Below are 18,027 nucleotides of genomic sequence, written 5' to 3' on the forward strand. Positions count from 1 at the left end.
TCCTCCAAAGTCACTCTTTTTCTTTACAAATATGACCTAAACCACACATCTATTTCTGAACATACCTGCAATTTTCTGATAGCGGTTCTAACGCAATTGGAATTGCTGTGGAGTTCTTGCTGGAAGAAAACAGAGATCTTTGGTCTAACCAACCTTGTGTCTACAGGTAACTCCTTGCATGGGAGGACTGGCACTGCTTCTCCTGATTCTGCTGGTTCCTCACAGGATGCAGAGGAGGACAGCAGCACACAGAGCACGGAGCATCTCCGGCACCATACGGAGAGAGGTGCCAGATGAGAAGCCAGATTTACACAGAACTGCCAAGACCACTTGGTGTCAAGATGTGGGATCACTTGTCCAGAAGTAAGTGGTTTGAGCTACAAAGGTTCTCTCTGTTGAGGAGTCACCATTCCATGATAAGAAATAAGTCCATTGAATCCTGCTTCACTCCTTTGAGCCATGTGCTGTATGCAAGAGGATGGAAATAGCATTAGTAAAAATATTTCTTCCACTTTTTTACAGGAATGCTACAAAAGAGATTAAAATTTTTTTTGATTCTTCTATCCTCCATTTTGAGGAGGGGAAGGGCTGTGAAGTTATGATGGCAGTTTGCTCCTATTTGAATCTAAAGCTCTACTTCCTACTAAATTTTCCCTACCCTATGGGAGCTAGATTGTTAAAAGTGCATCATTTTCTGGTGTCAATTTATTTATAATTCTTAGCACCTGAGGAAGGTTGGATTAGCATGTCTCAGGCTCTCTGTGAGGTCAGAATTTGTGGGACCCCAATATGGTTTATAAAGTCCATGTGTTTTGATGGGCTGAGCTGTGGCTGGCAGATGCCATGCTCCTTTTAAGCACACAACGATCCTGAGTGGAGCAGGTTCCTCTCTCCTGTGAGCCCGCAGCCAGGCGGGGAGAGGCGGTGCCGGGCAGGACGAGGAGCTGGCGAGGGCTGGGAACAGCAGGTGCCGCTGTGCAGCTGCGCCAGAGCCGGCTCTGCTCTGCTCTGCCCAGCGCTTTGCCTTTAAACACTCGCTCCCCCGGACCTTGCTTGTCTTTGGAGTGTTCTTCCTGACCATCCAGCGCTTTCTAACTGCCCACCCAGTCTGTATCCTCTTTACATCCTGAACAGCAGCTATGCTAGAGGTGGGGTTTGTAGGATCACCATTTGTAGGCACTGCATCCTGAAGTGAATAAAAAAAATAAATTTTCCTGAATCAAAAATGAACCCTTCTGACGTTTCAGCAACTAGACTATCTTCAAAGTTACTTTCCTACAGAGATGTTCCAGTGTAAAACTGTATTTTAATTTTCTTTTCCTTTAGCAATTGATTCCTATTTTCTTTTCCTTGGGCAATTGATTTCCAAAGCATAAAGACATACTGCTAAAAAACTATGTGGTTCCACTTTTAATCAAGTCCAAGAGCACTTTATCTTTAGAAAATGGAGAATTAGATTAATTTCTTAACAAATCCTTTAGCTTGGTGGTCATTTGCAGCAGTCTTAAGATTTCATACGTCCCTATTGACCTCAAAGAGGGTTTTCTTCTGACCAATTAATGACAAAGAGTCTGGCAAAAATTTAATTTTCTCCTAGAATAGGGCAAGAGGGAGACAAGGTTTAGACAGTGTTCAAAAATGCTTCTCCTTTTGTCTGAAACTGCTGTGGAGATTGGGTCTATTTTTACTCACTTAGGTAGAGTTAAGGAGTCCTTCAGCCACTGCAGCTTCACAGTTCAGAAGACCCAGATGTTACTCTCATTTGTACTGGTTACAGAAACAACTTAAAACCTGAGGCATTTAGACTTGCACATAGAACCCTTTCCTTTACCTACTAAGCCATTAAATTCTTGCTCACTTGCTATTGTTATACTTCTCCTATCAAAAAATTCACAGCAATTGTTTTGGCAGAAGTTGGCATGAAATCTGCAAGAGACCAGGATTTAACATTAAATCAGCAGGTCATACCCTTTGCTCTAATTAGTGCTTTATTGTTGAATTTCATAATGATGCCTGATCAGAGTTCAGATATTCAAGGGAGTGGATTTTGATTACAAGATGTCTGAATGAATTGTTTTGTTATTGCTTGAGATCCTGGGTGTTGCAGGTGGCTTTTCCCTTTTTCCTCACACACCATTCTTTCTAATATCTCTCAATTGTTTTCTTTTGACTTTCAGCTGTAGTTTTGTCTGTTCCTCGCTGGGACTGACTGCCATGGCCTTTGTCACTGGAGCCCTGGGAGTGTGGATGCCACTGTTTCTGTACAGAGCTCAGGTTGTCCAGGGCATTGTCCCACCATGCCTCCAAAAATCGTGCAATTCATCCATCAGGTGAGCCGTGCCTGTGGAGCATACCTGGGAACACTGCAGTGCTCAGTCACTGCTTGTTTGCAAGGCAAAGGGGAGGATGTGACCGAGCACTTCTTGTGAAGGCAATGGGCTGTGAATGTTAAATTGCTTCCAGGTACTGAGACACTCCCCTTTGTTTGTTTGTTTATGAGCACTCAGTTAACTGGAAAGATGATGCCAGCCCTATTTCAGTGAAGTGGGAAGAAGCAGTAGTAGCAACACTTGTGGGGAAAAAGGAGCAGCTTTAGTTTTTAGTTGACAAATGACTGTGCATTCCAAGCTACTTAAATACCCATTTAAGTATATTTTAATCCTGTGTTTTAGTAACTTGCCTATTATCTTCTTCTTATTCTGGTTTTATAATCCCTGCCATGTTGGTGAGTTCATTGTGGCTCCCAGCTTGAAGAAAGCTTGATGATTTTGATGTAGTATCATATCATCACATAAACCAGGATCTTGTGAACTGTGCCAGCAGAGCTCTGCTTACAGAGCATGCCCAGACCAATGAAGATTCATGAATGGTATCAAATATGTATAAGAAGGGGAATTTACACTAGTAGGACACTTTGAAGTAGTCATAACACACCTTTTTGTAGATCCCTTTTCCCCACCGAGGAAGAGAAGGTTTTGTTCCTCTTGAGTCTTCACAGAGTCCCTCAGTAACAGTGATGACAGTAACAGTGATTGGGACTGACTCCCTATCAGTGGTCTCCATGCAAGTATCCCTTTCTCTGGGAGGTGTCCCAACTCTTGTTTCAGTCTCTGCTTTTTTAATTGATTTCAAAGAACTAAGTGCTTATTGCATGGCCTTTCCAGGTAAAGACAATTAAAGGGAAAAGCAGTAATTACACCTTGAAAGTGTCTTCTGCTAATGAAATTTTTTTGTTTTTCTGCAACAGAATAACTGTGTCAACTCAGAAGTGATTTCTGAGTTGTAGCAAAACCAGATGGATTGAAGAGTCATCCCAAAATCCTTCACTGGGAAATGAATTGTCCTTCCATGGATGCCACCAGTGGCACATTACTTATCGATGAGCAGTACTGGGAAGGGAGTGAAACACAGCAGTCTGGTTTGGGGTAGGCAGATGAGGGAACTGAACAGTTTAAGATGTTTGGCTGTATCTCTTCACAGATGCAGTTTAAGTACCTCCTTTGTTAAGTTGAGGTGTTGGCCTCTAGTTTGTTTTCTAATCCACTTCTGAATTATTATTCCACAGTAGTGTTGTTAGAGCAGACATGGTCTCCAGGGAAGTGAAACAGAGCATCTGATAGTTTAACCTCATGTACTGCTTCTTATAGGATGCTTTTAATATAACCTTGGCATAAGCTCATGCCAGAAGTAACATAAGGCTGGTTTTGGACTGCAATTCCAAGGGGATGTAAGGAAACAGAATATAAACTACTGTGTCAGACCTGATGGTGCTGGAAGAACTGAGCTGCACATTACCAGACCTGCCCAGGGATGCTTTAAAGATGTTTTCCCCTCTGGCTGTTCAGCAGTTTCAGACTTTGTTTAAGGATCAGGACTGTGTCACTTACACTCCTTGGAAACACAGAGTCATATGGCTCCACAACTGACTCAAGTCTCAGTCCTTTCAAGGTAGATAAAATAAAATAAATAGGCAGTGTGAAGTTTTTGTTCAGGTCTTTGTGCAAACACTTACAAACAGATCAGAGAGATAAGTAAGCATTCTCAGACCCCAAAAGATCCCATAGGGGCTTTTCCCCAGTACTAAGCTTCTGTGTTTTTCTACTCCCTGTTAACTGAACTGTGTTTGGATTTAGTTTTTGCTGTTCTCTTTTACTCCAGCTGCAGGTTTATTTCAACTCCAGTTTACAATACATGAATATTCTAAACACTATTCCATGAATGCTTCAATCAACTAATGTCACCTTGGAACTTGCCTCTCTTGAACAAATCTCTGAGATTTTTCTGCCTAGTGACAATCTATAATGTCACTATCAGTGAGGGATCAGAATCCTGAAGAACTTGCAGGGAGAGTACAAATTTGCTTAGAGTTTGTTATCTTGCATAGCAATACCTTTTTTTTTTCTTGTGGAATTACTGAATTCTTCCTAATCAGTCAGAGAGAAATTAAGAAGTGGGTGTGCTGTAGTTTATAGATCATATCCCAGCTGGTTACTTTGCTTTGCAGTTAGAAAAAGCTGAAGAAAATGCACAGAACTTATCATGTAGCACTCTAAAATATTCAGAAGTGCTTGTGCTCAGAATACATTGGTCCTGTCCCTGCTTGCCTTCAGAGAATTAGGATGCAGTGGCACCAGTGATCTTGTGCAAGAGACTTGCTTTGTTATTGGGGGGGTCTCACTGGGACAGAGACAAAACCACACATGGAAGTCCCTTTGGAAGCTGAATCTTCTAAACTATTCAGACATGTTCTTTTAAAACATGAACTTGTGGCTCCTGAAGAACACGTTTGCATTTGCAGACACACAAAGGTGAATGGTATTGGAAACTCTGTGTTCAGAAAATGCTGCATGGACCTGGCAGTAGTTACCTATTCAGTATTCTTTGAACTCTTCTGGGAAGTGGTAGGTGTTTCCCATAGTCAGAGGAGTGACTCATCTCAGCTGTGCTAACCAGAGGGCTGTAATTTAGATGTGTATCATTCCACGTGCTAGGATCTCTTCCAAGGCAGCAGATTGTGATACAGGGTTACTCCATCTGTGTTTCAGGGATGGCTGGGCAGATTGATTCACAGGGTAACCACCATGACTGTGTCTCCTCTAAATCACAGCATGCCCAAGCCAGACTGTACTGAGCAGAGCCCTCCTTGAGCCTGGGTGCATAACACCTGCTCTGTAAATGGGAAAATATCTTCTCCACGGGATACAGTCACCACTGCAAAGCCACAGCTTCTGCTGAGGCTTGGGATTGCATCCATTTAGGAGTGGGAAATAAAATTCAACTTCCCCATTAAAGATTCCTCTGAAACTACAGGTACAAGCTAACACCATTTATTTTTCCACAGTGCAGTCTTACTATGCTCAACTGAATCCTTTGTTTTGTCACCAGCCTGATATTTGGAGGCATCACCATAGGGACAGGAATCTTGGGTATTATTGCTGGGGCAGAAGCTGCAAGACGATTAAGGAAGATAAACAACAAAGCTGATCCTCTGATCTGTGCCACAAGCATGTTCATGTCTGCCCTGTGTCTCTACATAGCTCTGATGGTGGCCCAGACAAACATCCTTTCCACTTTTGTAAGTGACAATTAGAAAAATGGCTTTTGGCATCCTGGGGAGAATGGGAAGGTGGGGGAGGAGGAGGGGAGGGGGGCTTTTCTAGAATTCTCCGCAGTCTTTGAGACCATTACAAGGTTTCAGTGACTTGTGACAAGGTATCCAGGTAAGCTCTGATGCTGCCACAGCTGAGGTCTGTCCTGTCAGAGCCACACTGAGCAGTCCTTGGTACAGGATAAAGGACAGACAGCACAAAAACCAGGCCTCAGGTCCTGCAGAGTGCCCACACTGAAGCACAGAATAGTGACTGTACATTTAGCTGCATTGAAACATGTCCCTTCTGCAAAAATGTAGTTAAAACACCTCTCAATCTTATGTTAATTTTTAATGCTTTGTGGCTAATCTAGTATTCTTATTTATTTTTGCTCTCTCAATACTTAAAGGTTCATGTAGTTGGGACTGTACAATACACACTATTGTTGCAAAGAATAATTTAGCCCTCACCTGCAAAAGCCCAGATCACTAGCTGATCTTCAAAGTCAAGTTTTTGGCAATGCAAACTAAAGTATAAATCACTTAAATTCCATTCTCAGGAAAGGGGAAAACAGAAACTTGCTAGGAATAACCAAAAAATCCCTGTAAGAGGGAACTGAATGTAAACCCTATTTCAACTATAATCTGGTAACAGCTAGGGAAAGACTCCTGTGCTTTTTTCCTGTGACTCCACAGCCAAAATCACCATGATTAACATAAATAAGAGGATCCAAGTAAAGGAAATTACAGTAATCAACAGTTCTCTGCAAAAGGGCACTTTTGCAGGTTTTTTGCTTCTAAGAATAATGCTTGTTCAAAGAGGTTTTCCTTCTGACTCCTCAGGAATGTGTGTTCCTGTGGAAAAATACCTTTACACTAAGAGAAAACACAAGTGGTTTTGCCTGTCTGAGTGTACACACAAAGCAAAATGTAAAATTGAAGATTATTTTTGGATCCCAGAGTGGGGATCCAAGTGCCCAGAAGAATTAGCCATTGTCTTTTTCTGCTTCTCAGGGTCCCACATAGCTCCACTCTTAGTGTGTTCCTCAGGGGATTTTTTTTTCATTAAAGGTAGAGAACAACAGTTTAATTTGCCAGCCTCTGTTAGATGAATGAATCAATATGTTTGGTTGGAGCTACCAAAATATACCTTTTATTAGAGTCATATAATCAGAGTTTTGGGTTGGAAGGGACCTAAAAGCTCATCCAGTTCCACTCCCCTGCCATGGCAGGGAAACCTTCCACTAGCACAGGTTGCTCCAAGCCCTGTTCAACCTGGCCTTGGACAGTTCCAGGGATGGGGCAGCCCCAGCTTCACTGGGCATTCTGTGCCATGGCCTCACCACCCCCAGAGGGAAGAAATTCTTCCTTATATCTAATCTGAAGCATTGTGAAGGAAAGGATGTCTGGATATGGTCTATACTCAGTATCTCATGCTTCAAGGAACTTTTTGCCCCAAACTGGTTTGGAGAAGAAAACAAATGAACAGGACAGACAAGAATCACAGAATGTAGGGATATCCTAGGTCTGTTATCTATATCTATTATCTGCAGGATATCTATAGATATCCTAGGCCTAGTTCTCCTTAGGAGAATGTAAGCAACCCCTCCAAAAACATCTGAGTCTGTCCCTGTGCCTTTCCTAGACTGTGTTTTCATCAACCAGGGACAGCATCTTGGCCAAGACCCTACCAAACCCAACGCTGGCACCTGTTGTAACAATTTGCCATCAGTCTGATTAGTAGCTAGAATAATGTGCCAGGTACCATGGGACTTTATGGCCTGTGTTTCTGAAGAGATTCTGCTTTCTAGGACTGCTCCACCTCGATGGTGTAACTTGAGTGCTTTCCTCAAGTCTTGCTCAGTCTGAGCAGGCTGCTCCAGTCTGTGTCCAGGGCTGGCTGAAAGGGTTAATATTTTCTGAGACCACAGCTGTAAGAACTGTTCAGTTCTCAACCCCTTTTCCTCATGGCTGGGTCTCTATCTGTGATGGAGATTAGGGATTTCCCACAGGACATCAAGGTTTTGAGATGCCTTGGAATCCATTCCATTTTGGAAATTCTCTCTGAAGGAGCCCTTAAGAGCACTTGTACTGGCACAGGGGTGTTCACTTGGCTTCATTTGCATCCCTGTGCACTCTGTAAACCTGTGCTGAATGTTTTTTTCCATGGAACTTGCTTTTCTCTTCTTGGATTCAGTAGTGCATAGCAGTTAATTTGGGAGAGTGGTATGTGTTTCCTATTTTGACTCTCCTGCTGAGGATTGGTGACTCAAAAACCTTCTTTGGTTCCTTTCCCCACCTTTAAGATGAAGTTAGTGTTTGTAAGCATAGACAGAGGTGTATAATTTAGAAGTAATGGGTATGTAGGACAACTCTTACATAGATAAGCACAGTCAGTGAGCCTGCCTCATCTTCACAATATTGAAGGGCAATGCAGTGTATAGTATAGTATAGTATAGTATAGTATAGTATAGTATAGTATAGTATAGTATAGTATAGTATAGTATAGTATAGTCACTGCTTTTTTCTGTTTTGCAGATTTTTATTGCATTTGGAGAGCTGTTTTTGTCTGTAAACTGGGCTGTTGTGACAGACATACTGCTGGTAAGTGCTCATGAAACTGTTTTTTATTTCAAGTATTTTGTCAATGTTATATTGTTCCTAAGCCTGCATCTTGGTGGCTTTCTGGGGACAGATGAATGAACTCCTACAGAGAATCCCCTTATTGGGATCCTGCTTGGAATCACTTCCACAGTGTACTGGCTGGGCAAGGGTGCCAGTGGCAATAAGGGTGTGGTGGTGGAGTGGTCCAAGTTATTGTAATCCCAGGGAGATGTCCTGATTTGGATGGAACCTCATGCACGTGGTACTCTCTAGTGCTGCCTGTACCCACAGTGTTCTGGGCTTCTCTACAGCTCTGTGTTGTCAGATATCGGCTAGAAAATGGTCTGCACCAGAAACAAGGTCATTTTGTGTCTATAATCAGGCTTTCTCTTTGTTTTCCAGAGGTTTGAAAGGATGATCTAAATGAGGCAAAGTTAGTTCATGAACTATAGCAAGTTCCCTTAGTACAGAATACAGTGCAGGTGAATTCCAGCCCTTGCAAGTCCAATTCATAAATGGTGCTACACTGCCAGAGCACCAGGTCAGCAGTGATGCTTAAGGGCTTCTTGGGAATTCCAGGACTGACACCACAAGCCAAGGAATAGCAGTGCATGATTTCATTTGGATTCTGTCATCAGTAATTTCTTTAGAAAGGAGTGATGTGAAAAGCACACATCTTGTAGCACAGTTTGTCTAGACTGTGATGAGCAGCTTCTTTTTATCATTTCAAAGGTTTTTAGAGTTATTAATTTTACTTGAGTTTTTACTTTAAATAAAAATTTGGCAACCTTTCATTTAGGTTGTAGCTTCACAGTCACTAATAGATGTCTGTGTAAACCCTGGGGCAGATACTATGATTGCTGAACTACACAGATCATTATAGTCTTATCAAGTATTTTACATAATCTTTTTTTAAATAATCCATAATATGAATAAGTTGAATATGGTTTATCAGTGCAATAAGCAAAGAAATGCTCATATCTGATAGTCAGCCTGCAGAAAGCTGATTTAAATACCCAAGTTATTTATATGATTGAAAATTCTTTTGTTGCTACCCATGGGCATAAGACAAAAATATAAATAAGACATATTTAAATTGACACTACCCTTTTCTATGAGAAGTAGAGTGCTGGATCACCCAAGAGACCCAAACTCTACTTTGGGATCCCTGTGCTGAAAAACTGGATGTGATGGTAACCCAAATATTTCAAGCAGGAAACTCCCTGTGAGACAGGGACTGTTCAGACAGTGTGGGACAGGCACAAAGCTGCAGGTGGCCCTGAAAGTGGGGAAATTGTGTAAAGCCATCAGGACAAAGTTAAAGGACAGCAGAACAGAGATCTTCCCAAGCAAGAGTCACATGAGCATTTTCCATTTTATTTAATACTGTTTCATACTAAGGGAGCTGAAATCTATTTGCAGATTGCTGCTGCAAACTCCATGGTCATAATAAATCTTTCATTGAGGACCCACAGTGAGTGCCTTCATGTGTAGCACAACATGCAGTGATGCACAACAGCAGTTCACAAGGACAGGAAAAGCCTTGCAGCCTGTGTCTCCAGTGGAACACAGGTCACTGTTCCTTCTGTCACAGGAGCTGGAAGTTTACCCCTGAGGTCTCTGGCACTGTTGGGTTGCTCAGATATACAGCTTGGTATCTCTACCTGCTAACTAAAGCTGAGCAGTGAACAAGCTGAGCAGAGATCAAAGGATCCCTATTACAGTGTCTGTGTAAAAGGATGAGAAAGTGTATTGCCAAATGCTGAGCACTCTAGTGACCAAAGGGACCAGCTGTGAAGCACTACACAACTCTCCCTCCACTGCCTGATCTTGCCTTGACATGAGTTTATCTTTGTGTTTCATAGTTGGAAAATCTTTCTTTACATTCTGATTGAGATGAAAGAACAGAACTACTTACATTTCATGGGTCTTCAGCAAAGTCCTGCTGACACTGACAGTGCATTATGTTCTCTTTCACGGTGCTGCTCTCTACATGTCAGTTTTCTACACTCTGGAATTTTAATAAAAGAGTAAATAATGCCAGCCAATTGGCTGCTTGCTTAAAATCTCAGCCAGCAGCCAAGAGGGTTTTAATTCTTGTTTGATTTTCACAGAATGGTCAGAAACAATTATCCTATGAGAAAAGAGCTGAAGCCTTGCAGCACTAAACAGGTGCAGGAAAACTATCCCTGGTCCAGACTGACATTTTTACTTATCTTCTATTTCTTCTTTTATTTTGAAATAATTGGGGTTTTTTGCACCAGAAGCAAGCATAAATACCATTGCCATTCTTTTTACATGAATTGAGGCACCAACTTTTTTAAGTTTCCCAATTTATTTTTCTTTGAACTCCTACATCTGCATTTTAATTCTGTCTTCTGTCACTGTTCAAGAGGAAGGTGACATCACTGAATTAGGTAATGGTGATACATGGTGAGGACAGTCATGCAGATGGTAACTATCAGCTCTTTCTTGCAACTCCTTCTTGAATCCAAACTGCAAAGCCTGTGAAGGGTTTTTGTTCAGTTCCATCACTCCAGTCTCAGCTTTCTCAGGGAATGCTGCATCACATTGCAGCCTGCAGGAAATCTGTGGGGAGCATCATTGCCATATCCTGGATCCATGCAAATCTAGAAGAGAAGGGAGTTCTTGTCTCCAAGGTGACCAACATCCCTAACTTCCATTTATTTTAGAATATTGTGGGGTTAGTTGCCAGCAATATTGTATCAATTAGCAACAAATGGGGAGGTGAAAATTTTGATATAGCAGAGCTCTGTGGTGCTGTGTTCTCCTGGGAACACATCAAGTTTATTACCACAAATGTGCTTTGGGTTGGATCTCTAGAATTCTAAATGCTACTAATTGTTTTATCAGAAAAATGCTGGAATCTAGCTGAATTTGTAGATGTCTGCACATTCAGTGGCAATCTTGGGAGTTGTGTTTCATCCTGTTGAAACCCCATGAGTTCAGTGTTATATTGACTGAAGGGTGCCATAGATAACAGCAGTAATTTCTCTTTCAGCCTTGTTTCCTATGTGAACTGATAGGACTTCTGATAATGTAGCTGGATTTGCTAATGCATGTTCTTATTTTACCATGAAAATCACTTTTCTTTCTTCCCACATGGCACTACTAGCCAGACAATGTAGCTAGGAATTAATTTCTCCTGTGACCTGTGGAGCTGAAGACAAAGGAAGATGCTGGCTGAATGATAAGGACTTCCTCCCTTTGTGGCTGGTGCATCAAGAGGCATTGCATGTAGCCACCTTTGTGCCTCCTATTCAGTGTAAACACAAAGGTACCTGCTGTACAACTACAGTCCTAATGTGCAAATGGAGAAGTGCTGTAGCTGCCTTGCTGGTTTACCAGGAGGCTGTACTTGGAGTATTCTTTATGAAACATGCTTGCCATCTGTGAGGTTATGGAACTCTGTATTTCAGGTTTTTTGGCAGCTAATAGTGTAGGAGATGCTGGAACTGGAGGGTTTGGGAAGGCTACCAACGTGTCCTGTCTTTGGAAATGCCATGGGAGGCACAGAAGTGTTCAGCAGCCTGTGTGTTCCATCTGCTTTTTCAGCTACAGCTCTGTGGCAGAGTCTGCAGGGGGGTCTCTGAAAGCTCCAGAGACAGCATGAGGGATCTGCAAACTGCACCTGTTTGGGGCACCTGGGTCTCTGTCCAGGCATCCGGGCTGGATCTTCTCAGAGGAGTGCTCAGATGTCACCTCCACTCCTGCACAGTGGGACCTGTGGGGTCCTGGGCAGTCCCTGTGGCCAGGCAGGACCCCATGGCTGCTTGAGTCCCTGTAGTGAATCCCACAGTGCCTTGAGCTCTTGAGTACAGTGTCTGCTGTGCAGAAGAACCTGAGTACTAGCACAGGCAGAGTTTCTATGAGCCCTGAAACTATAGAAAACATCCCATCCTTCTCTTGTATTTTTGTTACAGTTTTGTTCCATCTCTTGTAGTTGCAGATATGGGATGTTAAGTAAAGGTAGTAAGGAAGTGGTGCAAGGCACTGGGAGAGCCAAAGTACATTTAGCTTTTCTCATGCTTGCAATGCCAGTGATATATTGAGTGCATAACAATATTTGATTTACATTTCTCAAACACAGCCTGTCATTATCCATAAAAGAAATTTGAGTCTAGGACAGATACATGAAAACCTCGGAGAGCCAAGAGCTGACACTCTCCAGTCTAGTACAGTCTGTCATAGCCAGGTCTGCTTCCCAAGCTCAGAGTTTTCTATTGTAGTTTTTTTGTCTGTGTACAAGAGAGCCTGTTCACAAAGTGTGCATGCTCATCAGCCAGGCAGGTTCTGAGAGAAAAAAAAATGTGGGTAGACTGCACACCCTCAGTGCAGGTCATAGTGTGCTTTAGCCTCAGTGAGAAGGAGCTGCTGGATTGTTCCTTCATCCCACAGCTGACAAGGATTTCAGAGCAGCCAATCTCACATCACTCTGCTCTTACACTGGCTGGGGTCTGGATGCAGTGTCATGGCAATCTGACATCACAGTGGTTTTCTGTAACTCTGGAGAGATCTCCAAAGCATCCCTGGTTTAATATCTACTGTTGTTGAAGCCCCCTACCTAAATATTCCTAATGAAAAAGAAATGTTCTATCCATGCTTAGAAATATCTGCTTTGGAGGGACCAGGAATGGAGCAGGTTATGCATTAGCTGCATGTGTGCAAAGGAAGGAAGGAGGCTGTCTGTTCTAATCCAGCTCCTCAGAGCTCTCTTGCTGGTGCAGAAATGCTGGTTTGAGAGTGATTTGTGTATCCAAGGTTGAAACCAGGTGTCTAAGAGGGGCACTGACAGTGTTCTCATGTTCTTTACTGAAACTGATTGCAGTATGTGGTAAGCAGGACCAAAACTCTAAATTAAATGTGATAGCAGGGTCTTTTTTAGTTTTAAACCCAATTTATAGTGCATGTTCATGTTTCCTTGAAGGCAATGATAGAGCCACAGTACAGATCATACACCTTAAGTCTGTCCCTTGGTAAAACACCAATCACTCTATTAATTAGTGTGTGAGACATGCTTACTGACATTTAGGTGAGTTTTAAGAAAACCCCCCAAACTGTGGAATGGAGGACTGAGAAAATATTTTGTTTCTGATACGAGCAAGTGGTTGGAAAACAAAAGTAGGAAGGTTTGAAATTGCTTCTGAGGCATTCTGACTGTGAATGCTTTTTGCATAAATGTTTTATTGAAAGGCTTCTTCAGGCATGGTTGATCTTCAGTAGCACAGGCATAAAGCTCTTATTACCCCCAAATTACTGTATTTCATTTGACAAAATAGTTATAATCTACATGATGCTTTGCTATGTTCTGGATGTGCACCCCATCTTCTTCTCCAACTTGTTATTTAAACTGTGCACTGAAAAACAAAATCAGTGTGGGGTGGTGTTGCTACAGCATCTTGTGTCTCTGTTACTGGCAGTACCATCCAAACATCACCAGCCACTTTCTGGTCTGGCAGGTTGGGTCCTCAGTCTTCAAGGGGTCTGCAAGGTCCCAGCTGACATGCTTTACAGCAATTCCAGGTTCCAGGTACCCCACTTTCCCTTAGCAATCTAGAGCAGGCCTGCTGACAGAGATCAGAAGATATTTCCTGAGAGACTGTCAGTGCTGAGTCCTTATTAGCACATCATTGTGACTGTAAGGGATACTGGGTGGAGGCTTCTATTGGCTGCATGGCCAAGGGGATCTGTACAAGCTGCTCTGAGCTGTGTATGGAAGCATGGCAGTCATGGTTTAGCTACTTTATTGTTATTTTCTCCTGTGTCTTCCTTTCTTGGATGTTTTTTTCCTAGGCAAAACACACAGTGTACCCTTTTGCTCAGAATAACTTTTCTGTTTCCCAAGTTGTAAACAGTGTTTGAATATGAACTGCATAAATGTTGCTCTGTGGATGTCTCTGGGATATTCTAGAAGAGCTGGACACTCCTGAAGGTCTCTGTGTTAATGTCCCTCTCCTGTGGGCTGTGCTTTGTTTCAGTACGTGGTGACGCCGAGGCGACAGTCCACAGCCATTGCCCTGCAGATTTTGGTGAGCCATTTGCTGGGAGATGCAGGCAGCCCATACCTCATTGGCATTGTAAGTGAATTCTCTCCTCACTGAGCTTTCCTTAGGGTAAAACATCTAGAAACTGAAATACACTCAAAGAATCATAGGCACTATCTGATCCAAAACCAGAAATTACTCAATTTCTAGGACAGAGACATTTTTCTAAATGTTTTTACTTGCATGAAGCACTTGGTCCTGTGATACTGCTTGTAGGTGTGAGTAGTTCTCTGCACTGTGTAGAAATTTATTTTAAATTTGCAGACTCATATATTTTTAGAGGCATACATTTTTGCAAAGACAGTGTCATGGGATTTGAGCACTTTCTGCTAAGTTTGTGAGGAGTTTCATGGAAATTAATTCAATGTGTTAAAACCCAAGACTTAGTTCAAATCTTGAAGCTTGAAATCTTGCAGTTAGTGGTCTCTTGAAGATCAGAAGTGGTGCAATGTTGTCTTTAGATACTGCTTGAACTTTAAAGCTTTGGACTCAAATCACCTTAACCCTGAATTCCCACCCTCCTTGAGACCTGATTTCTCTGCCCTTCCTACATTTACTTGATCTTAGGAGCTTCTGCACAAATCAGCCTCATACTGCTTTGTCTGTGCAGTTCATTCATTTTATTCCAGTGGACTGTATCTGTCAGTCTCATTTCCTTCCTTCATTCACTTTAAGACACAGTAGCTAACAAAGCACCCATTTTGAGTTTGCTGCTTTACTTGACAAGGGAGATTGAGTCCTTGTTGTTGATTTAAAGTTTAGTTTGTATGAAAGTTTATTTAAAGAAGTTCACCCCAGTTAACAGTGTTCTGTGAACCCATACACCAACACTTCCCCTGACAGTTGGTTAAACACCAAATCTGCTTTCATGTCCTGATAGTGTTTTCTAACCTGCTTCAGCCAAACTTTTAGCTTCAAATCTGGCTGAAGAATCAGGGAATTTTCTTTTGCAGAGCCTGTTTTTCTTCCCTCTGCACTCCAGAGATTTTTTCACTAAGCATTTTAAAATTAAATGCATTAGGTTGTATCACAGCCATTATGCTTGCTGTAGTCCCTAGGTACCCATTTAGAGTTGATCTTCCTCTTATCTTCCTAAACTGTCATAAATAATCATAGAAACCCAGTAAAGGTTGAAGAGTCTTGTATTTATGCATTTCAAGTCACACAGTGTATTCTAACCATCAAGAACAAATGTGGGAATAAAAATGACTGCTTTCACCATTTATCTCTTTGTTTATGCTAAGAAGAGATTTCAAGTTCCTGGGTTAAGTGTTGAATCTTACTGAATTTCTGGAAATCAGATTTTCCTTCTGTCTACAAAAATAAAATTCATGTGTATAATTTATAGCCTTTACAACCTCATTCTCCCACCAGTGCAAAAACCACCTGTCTGGTATTTTCTTCCTCCCACTTATTCACAGTGTCACTCCATGACTCCTTAAATGCCTTTTGGCTCAAAAGCAGACCCCACTTTCTCTTGGGTTAATTTCCATCTTTTCCCTGTCTCATGAGTGTTGCTGCTTGACCCCCTGTTTCCTCCACTGGATGTCAATAAGGGAGGCAGAAAGCTACTGAATAGGATCAAGAAATGCTAAAGGTCACTGCCAAATGCCCATCCTGTGCTGGCAGTCTGGAGATGGGCTAGGAAATGGTAAAATATGCTTCCTGCCCTTGTGACTGGAGGCACTGAGGTGTAAAACAACATGAGATTTCTTGACCATTTGGAAGCTGGAGAGCAATGGAGTACAGGTGTGCTGGGTACTGGTTTGACAAACTTTGGAAACAAACTCTCATCTTTTATTCTGCCTCTTTCATTCTTTTCAAGGCCCACACTGCCAACAGTGTGTTTACAGCAGGAGAGGATGGAGGTGTCACTCCAGATTAATGGCAGCTTTGTTCCCTCCCCAGATCTCCAACGCTATCCAGGCTGGGAGCAGGCCATCCCTGCAGTGGAGTTTCAGGAGCATGCAGTACAGCTTTGTCATCTGTGCTTTTGTTGGGGTCCTTGGAGGAGGCTTTTTCCTCCTGACATCTCTCTACATCGAGGAGGATCGGGAGGAAGCGCGGAGGCTCTGAGGTGTCTGTGTGTTCATGACTTTTCATCCAGCTCTGGTGACCTGTTTGGACACAGTTATTGTCCCTGTAACATTAAACCATGTTCATGTCTGCCTTATGGTAATGCCACGTCAGTCTCTATAGGAAAGATAAAGGCAAAATCCCAGCACAGTGTCCGATGAAGCAAACCTTCCACATTGGGCAAAACAGTCCACAGAGCTCACAAGCAAAACTGCTGTTAGTGCACAGTGCTGCAGTACATGGAAATAACATCCTTTACTGTAATGCACCCCTGCAGACTCCATGGAACATGGGGTTCTTTCTCTACTCTGACCTTTCTCAGCCCTGCAGAACCAGTCCTCTCTCTCTGTAGCACTTTCCCTCTTCCCTGAAAGAAATCACGTTCAAAGTGTAAAAGACTCAGAAAGAAACTTTTGAATTGGACAGAGCCATGTCCTCAACCACCTGGATCCTTACAGCCTCTTTCTGCTCTGCCTTGGTTTTCCAGGTACCAGCACTGAACTGTCCCTCAAAGGAAGATGAATTCTGGGGCGAGATTTGCACAGAAGAAAAGGAAGTTCTCCCTTTTTTCTTTCCTTTTTGCTTAATGAGATACAGCTGGGGAAAAGGCCAAATCACAATTCCTCCATATGGCAGAAAATCCTGCATACTGACTTTTTTGGATGCTTTTGACTGTGAGTCAGAAATTGCTCATGCATTGGCATATGGCAACTCCCCTTGTCCTCCATGGGGCTGGGGAGCTCCAGAGGGTGTTTTACAGAGCTGTCACCAGCATGACTGCTGACATCAGCAAGGCAGGAGCTTTTGAAGCACAACATCTCCTGGAGATGAGGGAGGCCTCTGAGTTCTCAGCAGGATGACATTTGCCTGTAGAATTTGGAAAATGTAAATAGTAAAAAGAGTGTTTTAAGTTGTCTAAAACGACTAAGAGAAGCAAAAACTATCAAAGCCATGTCAGATTCAAGACTGGAGGGTTGTGATAATTTAATATGTAACATCTTAATGGTTTGCCTCTTCCTGATATTTGGAGGCTCTTCACTGTATCCTCAGGCCTTGGGTAAGTATCTCCCCTCATGAGGGGGCAGTAGTAGCTGTAAAAGCACTTCAGTGTAACTGTCCATTTGAACTCTCATCTCCAAAGTGAAGGGGTTTGGGATGTGGTATCTGTTGTCACAATATCATGCCAGGTACCAAACAGGCCATGACCAGTGTGACCAACTTCCATTGTTTGTCCTGGCTTAGTTCCCAGTAGCACCTTAAAGCCAAAGCCTGAGGAAGATATTGGCAAGTGAATTACAAAGTGTTGTGAATCTTGCATGATTCTCCCAGTAAATCATAAAGCACAGTATTCCTGTAATGACTGTGAATGTCTAATGTCACTGTAAATAGCATAATTCACCTACTGCAGGTTTTTGTTCTTCTCTCTGTCTGCCTAATGTTTAAAAAATCTGTTCTGAAATCTGACTTAAACCTAGGTAGTGAAATGTGACTATTGTGGGAAATAATAAAGAAATTTTTGATACTCAGTAAGAGAATAAGAATTGTCTTTAAAACAGAAGTTCATATTCTGAAAGATTGAGCAACTTTTTCTGGTTGTAAGAACTAGCCATGGCCATTATACCACTGACCTTTTGGAAACTCCTGTGGTCCCAGGGAGCCCCTATCCAAGCACGGATTTTTGCTACTGGATATGAA

At 42.3% G+C, this 18,027-nt stretch overlaps 1 protein-coding gene across 1 annotated transcript in view; it reads left to right on the forward strand.

Moving 5' to 3' along the window:
* SPNS3 (sphingolipid transporter 3 (putative)) overlaps positions 1-16,987 on the forward strand; it is a 38,359-nt gene extending 21,372 nt beyond the window's left edge. The window contains exons 9-15 of the mRNA XM_033078609.2: positions 167-363; positions 2,178-2,330; positions 5,386-5,575; positions 8,126-8,191; positions 14,191-14,289; positions 16,165-16,333; positions 16,820-16,987. Of these exons, the coding sequence (XP_032934500.1) occupies positions 167-363; positions 2,178-2,330; positions 5,386-5,575; positions 8,126-8,191; positions 14,191-14,289; positions 16,165-16,332 (873 nt within the window). The 3' untranslated portion in view covers position 16,333; positions 16,820-16,987. The remainder of the gene's footprint in view (positions 1-166; positions 364-2,177; positions 2,331-5,385; positions 5,576-8,125; positions 8,192-14,190; positions 14,290-16,164; positions 16,334-16,819) is intronic.
* The last annotated feature ends 1,040 nt before the right edge of the window (positions 16,988-18,027 follow it).

This window comes from Catharus ustulatus, chromosome 22, assembly GCF_009819885.2.
Source record: "Catharus ustulatus isolate bCatUst1 chromosome 22, bCatUst1.pri.v2, whole genome shotgun sequence".
NCBI lineage: Eukaryota > Metazoa > Chordata > Aves > Passeriformes > Turdidae > Catharus > Catharus ustulatus.